The sequence below is a fragment of the Triticum aestivum genome, chromosome 3B (assembly GCF_018294505.1).
Source record: "Triticum aestivum cultivar Chinese Spring chromosome 3B, IWGSC CS RefSeq v2.1, whole genome shotgun sequence".
Lineage (NCBI taxonomy): Eukaryota > Viridiplantae > Streptophyta > Magnoliopsida > Poales > Poaceae > Triticum > Triticum aestivum.
Window position 1 is genome coordinate 82406738 of NC_057801.1, and position 19413 is coordinate 82426150.

The 19413-nt window shown below is 46.2% G+C and overlaps 1 protein-coding gene across 1 annotated transcript; it reads left to right on the forward strand.

The window, feature by feature from the left end:
* The first annotated feature begins 15901 nt into the window (after nt 1-15901).
* LOC123064884 (protein YLS7) lies at nt 15902-19086 on the forward strand. Its single transcript, XM_044488280.1, has 4 exons — nt 15902-16105; nt 16217-16355; nt 16484-16761; nt 17894-19086. Exons 2-4 carry the CDS (start codon nt 16238-16240, stop codon nt 18668-18670), a joined length of 1173 nt encoding a protein of 390 aa, XP_044344215.1. The 5' UTR covers nt 15902-16105; nt 16217-16237; the 3' UTR covers nt 18671-19086.
* The last annotated feature ends 327 nt before the right edge of the window (nt 19087-19413 follow it).

Genomic DNA, 19413 nt, shown 5'->3' on the forward strand with positions numbered 1-19413 from the left:
TTCTGAATGGCCTTGCTTATTCGGTGTTTTTAATTATTGTGCAGACTTTAATCCTAATTTAACGTACCTCATCTGGCTCTCAAATGAAATGTACTACAGCTCAAAGAGCAGCAGCTTTCTTTGCTTCAGCCTTCCGCCCTAACAAATCAAGTGCCCATTCAATCTGCAGGCTGCAGTTTCAAGTAATCAGAAGGCAAAAGAAGCACAAGAGAGTAGCCTGAACCCTGCAAGCCAAATTGTATTCCTCACATCTGAACCCACAGTGTCTTGAACAATGTTCGGCATCACCAGTGCAGACGTATCGTATCAAACAGATCGTCCAAATTCTAAACATTAACAAATTCAGTTTTTGTTGCTCCCACCGAATATACGGCCTTAATACCGACAGAGTTGCATAAAGTAAGAAATGCAGAGACATGAAAGCAATACCTCTCGCCTTTGAGGTTGTCGTCAACGCCACCGTCATCCCCAAGATCCTCCTTCGACGTTCCGCTCGCTTAAGCTCTGAAAACAACACACACCATAGTACACAGAGGAAACACAACATTAAGCAGTCAGCAGTCCATAACTACCATATACAGATCGAATCTGATCCGTCGAAGCAAGAAAGATCCAAAATCTACTCACTGTGTCGTGATTGTCCTAGTTGATCAGGAGTACAGGAATGCTTCCCCAAGCTGGCTTTCGCACATGAGCGAATCCTGAAGCAGAGAAACACCAGAAGAAACTTATCATCACCATGCCAATCAAAAATAAGAGGTCTAGTGAAGATCAAAGAAACACCACAACAACCTAATCGACTATATCTCTTCTTTAATAATTTCTTTTCTTCTTTGTAATTCTAGTTAGTAAACATGGCAGAAGGATTTATCCCTATTTAATCTTACATTAATATCTAAATTTACGGTGTGGCATATATGTTAATACCCCCAGCCTAAAATCTGAGAAGAGCAAAAACAAAAAAACTGAGAAAGTTCCCTTGGTTATTGTAAGTTTCTGTTGAACTGGCGAAATCATCTGTAGGTAGTTCAAGTTTTATGCCGCATACAAGAACTGAACGTCCTTGGACACCTCACAAATGTAGGACAAGTCAGGCAAGCAACAATATATTGAGGATGAAAAAAATGCTTATCGATACATGAGTTGAGAAACCAATCATATACCTTCATATTTAACAACGCAATTATCCAAGAAAGATGTTAAGCCTGGAGAGCTCTTCAACTGAATGAAAAACAGCAAGTCTGCATATCAATTAACAACAGAAGAGACAGTTTGTTAGGAAATCCAGCAGTAAACAAAAAACACGCTGCTAATTCTTAATATCTTTAACCTGTAAGATTGTACACATGAAGTCATGTCAGTAATTATTACGCCAAATCAGTATACCACCGCCATATTACTACACTGTCTAATTACCTATACAATTAACAGGCTAAAGAAAATCATTTCAACATGAATTAGATGAACCATACAGAACTAATTAAGGGATATTTAAGGTGTAAATGCAGGTACATACCTCTGCTTATAGAAGTCTCTATTACAGTACTCTCTTTCACAGCTTGATAACAGATCTAAGCTTCTATATATTAGCAAATATATTTCTTCAAGTCAGAGGCAGAAAAAAGAGAACATTCATTCAGTTACCATTTTCTAACCTTTACATCCTCACTCCTCTTCCACGAAAAGGATGAAAGGAGGCAAGGCGATCGGCCCTGATTGTATCCCCATTGAGGTGTGGAAAGGTCTCGGGGACATAGCGATAGTATGGCTAACCAAGCTTTTCAACCTCATTTTTCGGGCAAACAAGATGCCAGAAGAATGGAGATGGAGTATATTAGTACCAATCTTCAAGAACAAGGGAGATGTTCAGAGTTGTACTAATTACCGTGGAATTAAGCTGATGAGCCATACAATGAAGCTATGGGAGAGAGTCATTGAGCACCGCTTAAGAAGAATGACAAGCGTGACCAAAAATCGGTTTGGTTTCATGCCTGGGAGGTCGACCATGGAAGCCATTTTCTTGGTACGACAACTTATGGAGAGATATAGGGAGCATAAGAAGGACTTGCATATGGTGTTCATTGACTTGGAGAAGGCCTATGATAAGATACCGCGGAATGTCATGTGGTGGGCCTTGGAGAAACACAAAGTCCCAGCAAAGTACATTACCCTCATCAAGGACATGTACAATAATGTTGTGACAAGTGTTCGAACAAGTGATGTCGACACCGATGACTTCCCGGTTAAGATAGGACTGCATCAGGGGTCAGCTTTGAGCCCTTATCTTTTTGCATTGGTGATGGATGAGGTCACAAGGGGTATACAAGGAGATATCCCATGGTGTATGCTCTTTGCGGATGATGTGGTGCTAGTTGACGATAGTCGGACGGGGGTAAATAGGAAGTTAGAGTTATGGAGACAAACCTTGGAATCGAAAGGGTTTAGGCTTAGTAGAACTAAAACCGAGTACATGATGTGCGGTTTCAGTACTACTAGCTGTGAGGAGGAGGAGGTTAGCCTTGATGGCCAGGTGGTACCTCAGAAGGACACCTTTCGGTATTTGGGGTCAATGTTGCAGGAGGATGGGGGTATTGATGAAGATGTGAACCATCGAATCAAAGCCGGATGGATGAAGTGGCGCCAAGCTTCTGGCATTCTCTGTGACAAGAGAGTGCCACAAAAGCTAAAAGGCAAGTTCTATAGGACAGCGGTTCGACCCGCAATGTTGTATGGCGCGGAGTGTTGGCCGACTAAAAGGCGACATGTTCAACAGTTAGGTGTGGCGGAGATGCGTATGTTGAGATGGATGTGTGGCCACATGAGGAAGGATCGAGTCCGGAATGATTATATACGAGATAGAGTTGGGGTAGCACCAATTGAGGAGAAGCTTGTCCAACATCATTTGAGATGGTTTGGGCATATTCAGCGCAGGCCTCCAGAAGCTCCAGTGCATAGCGGACGGCTAAAGCGTGCGGAGAATGTCAAGAGAGGGCGGGGTCGACCGATTTTGACATGGGAGGAGTCCGTTAAGAGAGACCTGAAGGATTGGAGTATCGACAAAGAGCTAGCTATGGACAGGGGTGCGTGGAAGCTTGATATCCATGTGCCAGAGCCATGAGTTGGTTGCGAGATCTTATGGGTTTCACCTCTAGCCTACCCCAACTTGCTTGGGACTAAAGGCTTTGTTGTTGTTGTTGTTGTTGTTGTTGTTGTTGTCATAAGAATGATATTAGTTAGATACCAAGAAATGTCAGGTTGCTGGATTAGTTCAAGTTACACTTTAGACAGCCAAAATAACAATAGCACGCACGCATCAGATTCCTCTCTATTTTTGCGTGGCTGACTGACTGTAGAGAAGGTTAGAGCAACTCCAACGGGCCGACCTAAACGGGCGGCGATTTCGTCCGCTTTTTGTCCGTTTCGGTCGGCCAGGCGGACGTGCGCGTCCGCATTTTAAAATGGGTCGGCTTGACCGCCCAATGGGGAGTCCAACCCGAATGTGTCGGCGTGAAAAAAAAACAGGTTTGCACAAAATAAACATAATTAAACATAAAGTGGCCGGTCAAACGCCGGCCAAAGTCCACCTATATCTAATAAACATTAAAAAAAGTCTGTGCCCGCCTGCTGCCGTCCCGCACGCTGCCCTAGACATCGTCGGCCTTGCCCTTGCCCTTGCCCTCGACGCCGCCGTCGTCGGTGAGGTCGATGAAGACCGGAGCAGGGCCAGCCCACCCGAATGCCGCCTAGTACGCTGCCAGGACAGCCTCCTCCGGCGTCCGCTGGGGCAGCGGCATTGCGGCAAGCCGCGCACACTCCTCCTCCTCCTCCTCTAGCCGGAGCGCCTCCGCGTCGTGTTCGAGCATGGCATCGTAGCGCATATTCTCCTCGCCGTCGGCCTGCTCCTGGCGGAGCAAGTGCTCCTTCCATCGCTCGAGGTGGGCCGCCTCCTCCTCCGGCGTGGTGACGAAGTGGACGGGAGGCGCGCTGACCCACTCGCGGTATTGACCCGTCCACGAGTAGGCCTCCTCCGGCCAAGTGGGTGGAGGCGGGGAGCGCTTACGTGACGGCTCCGGCTCCGGCTCCGGCTTGGGCTGGACGGGCGGCGACGATGGAGGCGGCGGCACGAAGAGCGGGGAGTGGACAGAGTCCCCCGCCGCCGACAGGGCAAGGGCTTGCTCCAGCCCATCCCAGTTCACGTCCTCGTCGACGCTGGTAGCCTCCAGCGCATGCTGCAGGGCCTCCTCGAGGGCGGCTTGGTACTCTGCCTCCGCCTCCATGTCCAGCGGCTCTACATCCGGGGGCGGCGGTGGGAACGGCGGCGGGACGACATCGACACTCGAGCGCCGTTGCTCCTCGTGTTTGAGGGCGAACCAAGCCTCCCAGTTGAGAGAGTCGGCGGCGTACTCTGGCAGCCGACGCTGCACCGGCGCACCTCGTCGTCGTGCGCCCGCTGGGTCCGCGGGACCACCGACAACGGGATCCGGTTTGCATCCAAATGCCAATGGTGCGACAGCGTCATGTCGGGGTAGGGGAGGGGCTGCCTGTACTCCCAGTGCCACCGCGCTTGGTGCACCGGGATGTGCAGGCGCCGGCGTTCAGGGCGGAAACGCGACGGTGGTGGAGGGGGAGGGGAAGCCCGGGATGACAAGGCGTCTGGAGTGCCCTTGCCCTTGCCCTTGCTGCTGCCGAAGTGGCCCATGGCCACGCTAGGGTTTGCGGTCGCCGGCAAGGAAGCAAAGGGAGTGGTGGGGGGCCAGATGTGGACGGGAGAAGTGGATGAGGCCGACCCCGCCGCACGCATGATTAAAAAAGGATGCGCGCACTGGCTGACGCATGGGCCCGCTGTCGGTGGTCGTCATAAATAAGACGACCAGTGGAGGTTGGGTGGCCGCCAGGTGGGGACGCGGCGGACGACGAGGAGACGCGCGGCGCGTCCGCTTCGCGTCCGCGCCGACGCATTACAGGCGCAAATTTGGGCTGCAAATGCGTCGGCGCGGACTCGACGCAGACGTGAAATGGGTTTGGGTCAGCGCATTGGGCCGCCACTTTTGTCCGTGCCGACCCAAACGAAAGCGGGTGGACGAAATGGGTCGCCCCATTGGAGTTGCTCTTATGGAGGATTGTGTGATCTCACCTGAGAGGACCTCCCTTTGTTGCCATGCGCGATGAAGAGGGGTGCGGAAGGAGGCGGTTGCGTGTGACGAAGATGTTGCCGGGATGGAGGCGGCAGTGTTAACCAGAAGCGAGGGGGGGATGCGATGGTCGGTGATGTTCTCCCATCTGCCGCTGCAGCTCCCTCTCCTCGTTCCTCTCTTTCTCCCTCCTCTCCTTCCTTGTCTCTCTCTCCTGAAGGGATCAGTCCATTAAGCTAGATCAAATCGAGCGCCCCCGTCGTAGCCCTTGGCCTGCAGGTCGCCGCCGCTACTGGAGATGCCCGCCACCGTGCCCGCAAGCCTTTGATCTGGCGGGATCCCCTACTCCTCCCCCATCGAGAGGACCAGGCGGTGACTGACGAGGGAGGAGGGAGTGGTGCGAGCGACGCCCGCTTGCCACCTCGACGAATCCAGATTCATGGTGATGAGAGAGGTGGCGTGGAGATGATGACATGGACGTGGGAGTCGATCCTTTGTGTAGCAGCGGCTAGCATCGCAGTCAGTGGCGCCCCTACCGGCCACCTCCATGGATCCAGATTGAGAAGAGAAAGGGGAAGGAGATAGGTCACATAGAGGGGGAGGGGGGCTGGGATGGGGAGATGAGGCGGCGGCATGTTGGGGTCGAGGGCTCGGGACGGGAGATGAAGCACAAGCGCCGGTGAGGCTGGCGGCGGTAGTGGAGAGAAGAGAACGAAGGCTGTTAGCGAGAGGTGCGAGGGATGCATTGTTTCTGTCCTCCCTAAAAAAAGGCAACAGTAAAACCTGCGGACGTGACACTCGTGAGCGGGCGCCCATGCCGCGACTGTTAATGGGTTCAATGACTAAATTTATCTTCATAATCTATACCATAATGTTGTTTAAAACCTTTTGCAACAAGATGTGCATTGTATCTATCAATAGAATCATATGCTTTCTTCTTGATCCTATACACTCACTTACAATCAATGAATTTTTTATCTCTTTGATCAGGTACATGGTGTCGCGTTTTGTTCATCATAAATGTAGAGTATTCTTTATCCATTTCTCTTTTCCATCTTGGGTCTCCAAGTGCATATTTGTCGGTTCTTCTACAATACACAACATGCCATACAGAATTGTGCATTTTTTGGGTTTCTTATACCTTTTTGTAATCGAATCATGATGGGAGATGCAATTGGGTGTTGTGGTGCATGAGCTATAGGATGATGCAGAGGAGGTGGTCTAGGGGACCATGTTGCGGAGGATCCCTGTGAGGCATCTGTGGGGAAACGTAGTAGAAAACAAAAAAATCACCCTAGGATCATCCAGGAACAATATGAAGATGCAGAAGGGGTTTGGATCATGATCGTTACCGACTCCGAGTAGCAAGGAAAATAGATGAGTCGGTGTAGATCGTACTTGGAGTCCCTCGAACCGTAGATGAACGATCCTTGTCGAGGAGATGACCCCCGGGTAGGCTTGGGAGTGCAACTCAATTTTTCAGAACTTCAGGGCGGCCATAACCCCTCGGTCTGGCTGGGCACGGCGCGACGCCCGGGCCGACTGGCCGCAGCCGGCGGGGTCAGCGCCTGTCTAATCACGCCGTACGACAAGGCCTCTCCCACGTTGTGGAGAGTATGTCAACAGTGCCAATAGTACTGCTGATCGGGGTGATTGACTTTAGCGCGACACGACACTGTGGAGGCACAGTTCCAACCACTCCCTAATACGGAGACTGACAAGCTACAGTGATGTGTAGCCGGTGGGCCCCACTGGAGACTATAGACACTGGCAGCAGGGCCTCGCCCCTCTTTCTTTATTGTTTCTAACCTGGGGGAGTGGGGGTCCAACTATAAGACCTCTCAAGAGCCCCCCTAGGGGGGTCGGCTCATTTCTTACACACACACACATGCGAGGGGCTTCTCCTCCACCTGAAACAGCTCTAGGAGCACCATTGTCTCTTGCCCTGCAGGCGGCTCTAGGAGCTAGCTCTCTTGCCCTGCAGGCGGCTCCGTCGCCCCTTCGGCGAGCTGCGTGCCTACGTCGCGCTCATCCCCGACGAGTACCCTAGCGATGTGCTCACCTTCTCCGACCTGCTTCCATCCAGCGACTGTGACATCTCTGACGATGTCGCCGTCCTCTGCGTTCACGTGGAGGTGGTGACCATCAGCTCCAGCCAAGTCTTTGGCCGCAACAAGGATCCGACTTCTGCGGCTACGGCCCGCGGCGGCCGACCCAATCCTTTATGTCCGTCGGTGCAGAACCTGCACACCCCATCGAGCCTGGCGCTGATCCGGCTGCCGCCATGGTCGAGCTCGAAGAAACCTGCAAGCGCTTGCTTGCCGAGGCCACGGAGCTCGCCGTCGCGCAGCGCCGGATGGAGTCCGTGTTTTTTTCGAAAAGGGGACTCCCCGGCCTCTGCATCAGAACAATGCAAACGACCACATTTATTAAAAAATAAATAAGTCTCAACAAGGTCTTAACGTCCGCAAACATAAGCAACAACGAGCTCACACAGAGCCTCAACAGCAAAGCAAAAAGCCCAAAAGCCACAACCGGCTGGCAAAATAAAAGATAGGTAAACTAATTGCCTATCCTATTACATGACCGCCATCCAAACCGGTTGAAGATATCCCGCGCTACCATCTTCCACCGGACAGATCCAGTAACCAAACGCTCCCTGGCCTCCGTCGGAGTGAGTAAGGACCACATACGGATCAGCGCAGTAGCCCGGAATAAAACCTGCAAAAATGAATAGTTGTTGTTCTGTTAAAAGCCAAATCATTTCTGCAATTCCAAACTGCCCATAACAACGCACATACTCCTACATGAATGTGTCTAGCTGTTTCGGACTCTATCCCAGCAAGCCACGCCCCAAATAACGTGTTGACCGAAGTCGGAGGAGTAATGTTAAAGGTAATTTGCACGGAGCGCCACAGCCCTCGTGCCAACGGACAGTCAAAAAATAGATGGTTGATAGTCTCATCCCGATCACAGAAACTACACCTAGTAGAACCTGTCCAGTTTCGCTTAACTAGATTGTCCTTTGTTAAAATTACTTGTTTATGCACGAACCACATAAACACTTTAATCTTCAAAGGGACCTTAACTTTCCAAACCTCTTTGGAACTAGGAATCACAGTAGAGTTGATGATATCAATATACATCGATTTAACTGTGAACTCCCCAGATCTAGTAAGCTTCCAACATAACTGGTCGGGCTGAGGAGTTAACTGAACCTCCATCAGTCTATGAACTAAGTGAAGCCAAGCTTCCCATCGATCACCCACCAGCACCCTCCTGAAGTGAATGTTGAGTGGAACAGACTGCATAACCGTGGCAACAAGAGCCTCATGACGCTGAACAATACGATAAACGGACAGATACTGGGTCGCCAATGGCGTGTCGCCAAGCCACGTATCCTCCCAGAATCGTATGTTATTACCATTACCGACAATATACCTCGTTCTGTTAAAGAAAGCAGCTTTGATTCTCATGAGCCCCATCCAGAACGGTGAATCTGTTGGTCTCAGAGTGACCTGGAATAGGGTCTTGGACTGCAGATATTTACGACGTAACATCTGCGCCCATGTTGCCTCCGTCTCAGAAGACAACTTAAACAACCACTTACCGAGAAGACATATGTTCTTGACTTCAAGATTTTCAATACCAAGGCCCCCCTGGTCCTTTGGTCGACAAATAATATCCCATTTGGCCAATCTGTACTTTCTCTTAAGCTCATCACTCTGCCAAAAGAATCGAGACCGATAGAAGTCCAGCCTTTTCCTAACCCCAACTGGGACCGAGGTGTCCCGATCTTTCGATGAGATGATAACTATCGATTTGGTGGAGATGACTTTGATGATCCGACTACAAACGTGCACGACGTTGCGCCTTAGCAATTGCTAAACCAACTCCGAGAGGTTATTGACCACGCCGGAGCACAATCAACCTGACCACGAAGGTCTATTCCTGCAAGCAATTGAAGAACAAGCAAGAATATGATAAAAGCAATCTGAATATTGCGAGTATATATGAAGTACTGATAAAGGTGGGGATCCGTAAGCGGTCTTGGTCTGGTCGTTGGACACAAACAAAGTACACGAAATTGCATTGGCTAACTTTTAACTAAACAAATCCCAAGGAAAAAGCTACTAGATGGATCTACTTATATAGGAGCAAGGGGTGGCGGCCAAGGAGGTGGGAGAACATCCCAAGGCAGCCTAAAACCAACCCTAAGTCGTACAAGGCTCATGGGCCCAAGTGGAGGTGACGTAACACCTTTGGACTTGTAGTTTGACTCAGATTCTGCTGCAGCGTCAGATTTTTTCGTCCATAACTCAACGCTCCGGACGAATTTTAAGGTGAATCCAATTGGTGTGGAAAGAGCACAAAATCTACTTTCCAACAAAAAAAGAATCACCCAATTCAGAGTCCGTATGAAAAAGTTGTTGACGTTTTGAGTCAGGTATATCTGTGCAGTCTGAATCTGAGTCCAGAACCTGAGAGACTTGGACTCTATCTTCTCTTGGGCCAAAAGTGACGTGAGAGAACTTTTTGAACAACAAATAAACATCTCTTTCTTCCTTATCTTCATATGTGGATTATACAAATGTACCATACATCTGCAATTAGACAAAACACAAAAGTGTGTGAAGTATTTTTGTTCTGGATAACATAAATAGATTATTGAATAGTTTGCACTAGAAATCACCTGACAAATATGCATGTATGCAATATTTTTGGTCATATCCAAGGTAGTCATGTCCTTATCATCCTCCCCATCTTGAAAAGAAAGCCGTCCTCGGCGTTGCTTAATCTGAAATGTGGCTAACAAAAGAGACAAGGTGTACATGTTGTATATGTATATGTCATTCATTTTTAGTTCCCTCGATTTTTGCATATATGACACATGAATAGATGAGAAACTTGCATAGTTCATAAAATTTAAAGCCAAAACATTAGCACAAGAAGTAGAAGGCATGAAAATATTGCAACTTAGTTTGTACATATAAGTGAAGCTCTTATTCATTTCAAAAGATTGACAATGTTCATCATTAAACCATCCCAACATTGGTGAATAAACCTTATTTGCATCAAATTTACATGCTACAACATGCTTAAATAAGCAAACATGCAATAAGTCATTCAACACAGAATCATCACCAACATTAGAGGTCATATCAAAATGATTAAGCATTGATTCTTTTGCATCAACAGTTAATTCAATGGGTACACTCAAAATTGTTGATATTTCAGTTGTTTGATCACATGGCAAAGTCAAATTATCAACATAGTCCTCTAAAATAGGTGGTGTGATCAAAGTAGTGGGTAGCTCATCAGATGGTGCATTCAAATTGACAAAGCATTCATCATTCTCATGTAGAGATGGAAGATCAGTACCTTTGTCATTACCTCTTATGATCAACTTAGATGATGTAGCCACTCTCGGGGGTGATGTGTCACATGATGGAGGTGATGTAGTCCTAACAACAACGGATGTGGTTGTCATAGTATGCCTAGTAGTTGAAGGAACAATCATATCAACTCTTAGAATATGCACCGTGCGCTTGTTCTCCTCGTGGCCAACACGTTGTTTTATTTCCTGTTCAGCTTTGCAAGCAAGATGAAACAAATGGTCCATAGGATAACACTCTTCATTAAATTAGTATCTTTTGAATATCACGGTTTAATCCTCCCTAAAATCTATCCATAAAATCATCTTCACTTTCTTCTAAAGAGGAATGCAACAAGGTAGTTTGTAAATCATCATAATATTTTGTTACAGTGTCACTACCTTGTTTTAAGTGTTGCAACTTCTTAATCATATCACGAGTATAATAAGCAGGGACGAAAGTTTGTTGCATGGCAAGTTTCAAATCATCCCAAGTAGTAGATATATAATCAGGGTGTAACCGACAATATTCACTCCACTAAACCAAAGCATAACCAGTGAAAGAACCAACCGCAACCTTAACCTTTTTATGTTCATCAAAATTATGGGAAGCAAATATATTTTTATGTCGAACTCCCATTCAATATATAAAGCAGGTCTAAAACGGCCATTAAATGGTGGTATAGATACATTAACCTGATCATGTGCATTTGGATGTTTGTGCACCTCTCGTGACGGTTGTGGTATTTGCAAAGGTGGTGGCACGTCTCCCACGATCAACAAAACCCATGAATTGACTCTGGATCCTGTCATGATTAGTAGAAACAAGAAACGGAATCCAAAAAAATGTTCCTATGAACTACTTGGAAGTGGTGGTAAAACGCTCACAGTATAGCAAATCTCAATATCTTACAAGTTCTTACCACGTAGCAGGTGGTGATCGGCAACCAGCGGTGTCAAATAACTCTGAAGATTGAGTAAAGCGATTGCCAGGGGAAAGTGCGTAAACACGATGTAGAAATATGTGGAGCTGGGTTGGCTATATATGGTAGCAAAAGATTAGCAATAATCAATTCAAAGATGCAATGTTGAATAAACGCTCAACGACGATACTGTGCTGGTCCTAAGCTAGACCGGACTAGAGACGCGAGCCTAGAACACTAATGAGGTCACGACGTAGCACAACTAGCATCAATGAAGGATACTAAGTAGCTCTGGACAGCAAGATATAAGTGAAGATCACAACGGCAGTAAAGATAATGATGAAAAACAACTGGCAAGCAGGATATACAACAACTTTCTCTCCAACTTTCTTATTGAAAAGTTTGAGCCAATTTTCTGATAAATTCTTTCAAAGAATGCTACTAACTCAAGCTTTCCAATGCAAAAAGAATCACTCAATTCCGAGTTGATATGAGGAGTCAAAGAATTCTAAAACTGGCCTGAAAAATTAGAACAAGCTGTGTTCACGAACTTTAGAGAGAAAAAAGACCTATTTAGAAGCCGATTTTGAGGTGTCAAATATTGAACAGCTTCTGCAACTATTTAGATGCGGCTCGTCTCTAGCTTCAATTTGAGTACTCATGGAGGCAAAACGGACTTCGTATGAGGAAGATACTCCTGTTTTACTGAACAGTGCGCAAAACAGATTCCAATCCGAATTCAGGTACGAGATTGATTCTAGATAGATCCGATTTTTTTTCTTCTCTCTTTTTTTCTCACGCTTTTTTTTCTTCTCTCTCTTTTTTTTACTTTCCTTTTTTCTCTTTTTTTTCTCTATCTTTTTTTTCTCCCTCTTTCCAAGACAAACTAGATAAGATGCAGATTGGATCAGGCCAAGATGTGAATGACCTCAACTATGATTATGACAATTAACAGTACGTAGCACGTGGTGAAAATTGATGGATGGGATGGTAGACAGCGGAAGGGATAACGATGCAGCGGCGGCGTGACTAATGTGAACAAAACTCGAAACTCTAAACGAACTAGACACTAAGACCAGCAACTCGACACGAACGATGCAACCGATAATTCAATAATGCAAACAATGAAAAGAAAATTGCAAAGACTCGACTTTCTTGGACAAAGGATAAATAGATCTAACTTTTTTTGTGGCTTTTTTGGACAAATAGGTAAGAAATAATCTAACCTAGGGAAACTGGAAATTCTCACCGAGCAACCTGAAACTGATACCACTTGATAGAGGCCAGGTGTCCCGATCCTTCAATGAGATGATAACTATCGATTTGGGTGGAGACGATATGACGATCCGACTACAAAACGTGCACGACGTTGCGCCTTAGCAATCGCTAAAACCAACTCCGAGAGGTTATTGACCACGCCGGAGCACAATAACCTGACCACGAAGGTTATTCTGCAAGCAATCAAAGAACAAGCAAGAATATGATAAAAGCAATCTGAATATTGCGAGTATACTATAAAGTATTGATAAAGTGGGGATCCGTAAGCGGTCTTGGGTCTGTCGTTGGACACAAACGAAGTACACGAAGTTGCAATGGCTAACTTTTAACTAAACAAATCCCAAGAAAAAGCTACTAGATGGATCTACTTATATAGAGCAAGGGGTAGCGGCCAAGAAGTGGGAGAACATCCCAAGCCAGCCTAAACCAACCCTAAGTCGTACAAGGCTCATGGGCCCAAGTGGAGGTGACGTAACACCTTTGGACTTGTAGTTTGACTCGGATTCTACTGCAGCGTCAGATTGTTTCGTCCATAACTCAACGCCCCGGATGAATTTTAAGGTGAATCCAATTGGTGTGGAAAGAGCACGAAATCTACTTTCCAACAAAAAAATAATCACCCAATTTGGAGTCCGTATGAAAAAGTTATTGACGTTTTGAGTCAGGTATATCTGTGCAGTCCGAATCTGAGTCCAGAACCTGAGAGACTTGGACTCTATCTTCTCTTGGGCCAAAAGTGACGTGAGAGAACTTTTTGAACAGCAAATAAACATCTCTTTCTTCCTTATCTTCATATGTGGATTATACAAATGTACCATACACCTGCAATTAGACAAAACACAAAAGTGTGTGAAGTATTTTTGTTCTGGATAACATAAATAGATTATTGAATAGTTTGCCCTAGAAATCACCTGACAAATATGCATGTATGCAATATTTTTGGTCATATCCAAGGTAGTCATGTCCTTATCATCAAAGAAGGATAAGAGGAACATGGGTAAACTCGTGAGCACCGAGTTAATAAGAATCAACCGGCCTCCATAAGACATGAGTTTTCCTTTCCAGCACCAGTTTCTTCTCAAACCGATCCTCGATGCACTTCCACTCACCTATTTGTTAGCTTACGATAGTGAATTGGAATACCGAGATACGTGAAAGGTAGAGCGCCAACATCAAACCAAACAATTGTCTATAAGCCTCTTGTTCTTCTTTGGCTCTACCAGAGCAGAACAGCTCGCTCTTATGAAAATTAATCTTCAGCCCCGTCAATTGTTCAAATAGGCATAACACTAACTCATGTTTCTCGCCTTTGACAAATCGTGCTCCATAAAGATGATTGTATCATAGCGTATTGTAGAATGGGACAAACCACCATCAACTAGATGAGTACCAAGCCATCAACTGACCGGCCCTCCTTTGCCCTCCCAATCAGGATCGCCAACATATCACCACATATAAACAGAATAGGCGACATAGGATCGCCTTGTCTCAGCCCTTGTAGTTGGAAGTAATGACCTATGTCGTCATTTACTTTAATTCCAACACTCCCTTTTTGCCGTGAACGCTTCCACCTGGCGTCGCCAAGCATCATCGAAGCCCCTTCATACGAAAGCCTGTTGAAGAAACGGCCATTTGACTTTATCGTAAGCCTTCTCGAAATCTACTTTGAAAAAACCCCATCAAGTTTTTTCGTGTGGATTTCATGGAGCGTTTCATGAAGGACCACAACCCCTTCCAGGATGTTCCTGTCCGGCATGAAAGCCGTTTGAGAAGGCTGCACAACTGCATGCGCAATCTGTGTGAGCCTGATCGTCCCAACCTTGGTAAATTTTTTGAAACTAACATTCAGAAGACAGATAGGCCGAAATTGCTCTCGCTACACAGCTTCACTTTGGCTAGCGACAAGCCCAGCCGGCTCGGGGACATGCGGCGCCACGGCAGGGCCATCAGCCAGATTCTGGGCGATGCCGACCCACTTACAACACTCCCATCAAGAACATGAGGGCTGGGCAGGAGGCCGCAGCCGAGCTAGAGCACATGGAGGGCGAGGAGCTGCAGCAGCAGGCCGAGTGGGACCCGACCGTGCCAACCACGTCCAACTCGGCTTTCCCCCTCTTCGAACGGACAACTAGCAGCCGGTCGAAGCACTTAGGCAAACGCTGCAGGTCCCTGCACGACGGGATCCGACACCGGGGCGGCCGGTGCCAGCACAACCGTGATCCACCGGCAGTCACCAGTTGGATGGCGGAGGCCGCCGGTAGCCGGCGCAGCAACCCCCGCCCGCGCGGCGGGAACGAGCGGCCTCAGTAGGGCTGTCTGCGCGTCATGCGATCACCAATCGGCTAGGGCCGCGCGAGCCTCACGACGAACATGACGCTCGCCACCGCATCAAGCGGCTGGCGCACTCCCTTGCTCTGGAGGAGGAGAGCTCAGTCGGCCCGGCTGTTTCAGGCCGCGTGCATCCACGGTGAGCGTGAGCCTTTCTCCAAAGGCTTCACGCTGGCTCCCGACACGCCCAAGTACAATGGGGTCACCAAGCCGGAGGATTGGTTGACCAACTACACCATGAATTGTGTTTTTATATTTTAATTAGTGTATGTGCCAATATAGCGTTTGGGATGATTTGATTGATATTTAACTTGATTATGTGAAAAAATAAACTTTTGCACTCAGTCCAGAAATTATTTTGCGCCCAGTCAAGTTGAAATTATACTTCGAATGCTGTAGTTTTTTATAATTCACTCGTAGTTTTAAGGACTGTTACTATTTCCAAATTCATGCAGCTGGAGATCACTGAGGTTAATTGAGTTATTATGGCTTGTGAAACATGCATGTTCTTCTCTGACAAAACAGCACGGCTGCATCACGTTAGATGCCATCTCGCGCGAAATCCCACGGAATCCGATTCCCCCGTCCGGTCGTTAATCTAGAGAAGTCAAGCAATTGACCGCTTAATTACTCATCAACTAACAGTTCTTGTCACTACATGAGCTCCCACCTCCCAACGTGGCTTGCACGTTAAAAAATCACTAAAAAAACTACGCCATTTTTACTCCACTAGTGTAATACTACTACTAGTAGCAGGATATGCTAGCGGCATGAATACAACGTGGTCAATGCGCCAACAAGTCAACGACTCTGTGCATAGGCACGAGACTGGACGCCCCTTTTGCAATCGGACTCCAACGATTGGCGTGTGTTGCAATCTGAATCCAGTCACGCCTTCTGCGGCGGGAAGCACTCCAGTCTCCAGTCGAGTTTGCGCGGTTAAATTGGACAGAGCCAACACCATCTCGGGTCCTCCCCTCTCCGTAGCTCATAACTCCCACCCTGAGCAGTGAGCACAAGCAGAGCAGCTCCTGGGCCATTCCTCTGGCCATGACCGCGCCGAGCTCAAGGTCTGAACCAACATCTGTCTAGCTGCTTTAGCTTACCAAGTGTCAGCATGGTTCTAGTGATGATTCTTACTACCCTTTCCATTATTTTTCGGCATTGTTTGTGAAATGCAGGCCAGGTGTGTGTGTGTGGCCATGAGTTTACCAGGGAAGAATCCTCCGGCGGTGGCCGGAGGAATGCAGCAATGGCTCTCATCCATCGTTATGTCAGCGGTGGCTCTGTTGCTGACCCTGGGGCCTACACATGCTCAAGGTAAGGTGTTAGTTAGTTCACTCCCCTGTTTGATCTATATATGCACAACATCTTACAGACACGAATGAAATTTGTGGTCAACTCCACCGGTAGTTAATCACGCAAACTGACGTGAGTTTATTGTGTAGGTAGCTGTGATATCTTTCGTGGGAACTGGGTTCCTGATTCTTCTGGGCCACTGTACACGAGCAGCTCTTGCCCTCTGATCATACGCGCGGAGAACTGCCAGGCGAATGGGCGGCCGGACAAGGGGTATGAGAACTGGAGATGGAAGCCCGAGCGGTGCGCTCTCCCGCGCTTTGACGCAAGGAAGTTCCTGAAGCTGATGAGGGGCAAGACACTTGCTTTCGCTGGGGATTCGATTGCTCAGAACCAGATGGAGTCTCTCCTTTGCATCCTATGGCAGGTAACCATATACTGCACTGAGACTGCCACTAATGGTTTGATGTTGGCAGGGTAATTTGTTTATGAATGATTTATTCATAGTTAAGTGTTGCTTCGTCTTACAGATAATGGATGGCCCATCATTTTTGTCAAGATCTATAATGCCTCGTCATAATCATATTGTGAAAAATCCTTTCAAAAAGAAATAGACTTTTGTTTTGAAAAGGAGGAATACCTCCGGCCTCTGCATTAGTCGATGCATGCAGCCATAAATGGATAATATGAAATAGTTGTCCTTTATTTTCACGTGGAACATGGCAGAATTCGGGATAAAATCAAAATAAGTCTATCAATAAGGTTGAGCACTTGAGCTGGGGGAAGCGAAGTAATTCCCCGTATTCCCTTTTGCCGCACCTTTTTATTGGAAAGACAAGCTTTTGTCGCCGCTTGATTACCTTGGTTTTTGTTTTGTTTTGAATAGCTAATTAACAGCAGGTATAGTATAATAGAGTGACGTAGCCGGGCTATAAGAGATGACACATCAATTTTTTTGCTTAGTTGCAAGAGAAATAAGAGGAGAGAGAAAAGAAGCAGGCTACAAGCTTATAGCCGACTGTAGCACAGACTCCAACAACCTTTATAAGAGAAAGAGGCGGGCTAAAAATTAATGACATAACATAATAGTATCACTAACTATTGCATGAGTGGGTTAATAGGTTGACTATAAGTGACAGGACAATTCCATATAGCCGGCTTTGGCTATACTATTAATCATGCTCTTAAGAAGAACTCTTGCTTGGTTATGGAGAGAACCTCTTTTTTATTTGAGAATTGCTTGACCCTCTGTACTTTCTCTTTTTCAAGTTAAGACCGTCCCACATTTTGGAAAGCCTTGACTTATGATTACCATGACTAAGATTAAAACTGAACTCTTAATAGGCTTTGTCATTTCAAATTTCCTCCTTATGTATGTCATACTTTTTCTTGTCATATGGTAACCGAAATACCAAGACCAACCTAAAGCGTTGTGCGTACCTTTAGCTTATTTTATTGAGTAGGTTTATCTAACACTAGACAAATCCAAATCAACTATAATGCAGAACAGAGGTGTATATGATTTTTATTACCTAAGTGTGATATTCCATTTTTAACAGGTGGACACCCCAATAAACCTTAGCGATCGTAGGATGAGTAGGTGGATATTCAATTCGACCTCAATAACTATTATCCGCATATGGTCTCCTTGGCTATTATACAATTCAAAAGAAGCTGTGGGAATTGCCCCCGAGGGTCTTAATAAGGTTTTCCTCGATATCACAGATAAGACGTTGATGGAATTTCTCCCAGGTTTTGATGTCCTGGTCCTCTCTTTTGGACATTGGTTTGTCACACCATCGGCCTATATCCTGAATGGCACAGTCGTTGGAGGGCAGAGCTGGTGGCCTCTTGAAGCTGGAAAGATGCAGATGAACAACATTGATGCTTTTGGTGCATCCACCGAGACTTGCCTAACTGCTGTGGCTACTAACCCAAATTTCAAAGGTATAGCTATTTTGAGCACATACTCACCGGACCATTACGAACGCGGGGCATGGAATGTTGGTGGATCATGCACTGGGAAGGTTAACCCCTTGGATAAGGCGATGAGGGATGTATTCATAGATGCAATGTATGCAAAACAAGTTGCGGGCTTTAGAAAGGTAGTCAAGAATTCTGGAGAACAAGGATCCAAGTTGAAACTAATGAGCATCACAGAACCCTTTGCCTTAAGGGTTGATGGGCATCCTGGACCATACACAAATCTGGACCCAAACAAGAAGACTCAAAGAGGGCCGGATGGAAGGCCTCCACCTCAGGATTGTCTACATTGGTGCATGCCAGGACCTATAGATACATGGAACGAGATGCTATTTGAGACCATACGAAGATAACTGGATGGATATGATATTTGAAGAAAGAAGTCTTGATGGTTATACTTGCCATCACCTGACCTGATGTGTCCTATAGCGTTTGAGACAACATCCATCTTGATGTTCTTTTACTGCAAATAATGATAGCTGCATCTCCGGGGAGTGTATAGTAGAGAATCTTTTGGCATGATGGAGCATGTGATTTAGATTTTCCAATTTAATTCAATTCATAAGAGAGGTTGACAGTTGATTTGTATCTTGTAAGGTTGTTGTACTTTTTGCATGACACAATTATTGTTGGAGTTGGGCATATAATATGATAAATTGCCAAAAAAAATTTGGAACATCCAGTGGAACCGTTGGAGCAAAAGCGGTCATGTATGAGAATGAAACTAGTGCAAAGAAGTGATTATTTGTGTTTTGCTAGTCTAAAATTACAATTTATGTCGTCAAAACTAGCACAGTGGTCCTCCCAACGGCGAGGATATCACCTTTAGTATGTCGAATATATTATATTTATTTGAATCGCATGAAGACACATTGTTCTTTTATTTATCTATATACTACAAAATAGACCACCTTTTAGGCATTGATACATTGCCACATGTGTAATTTTGACTCTATTTTGTACATGATTTGCTAGGAAATAACAACATTGAGTAAGAAACTTTTTTTTTACAAAAAATGTTCTAATGATATACAGTTAGGCATGGGGTTGAGAGGACATGAACCAAACCAACTTGAATCTTGTAGGCTTGCCTGCT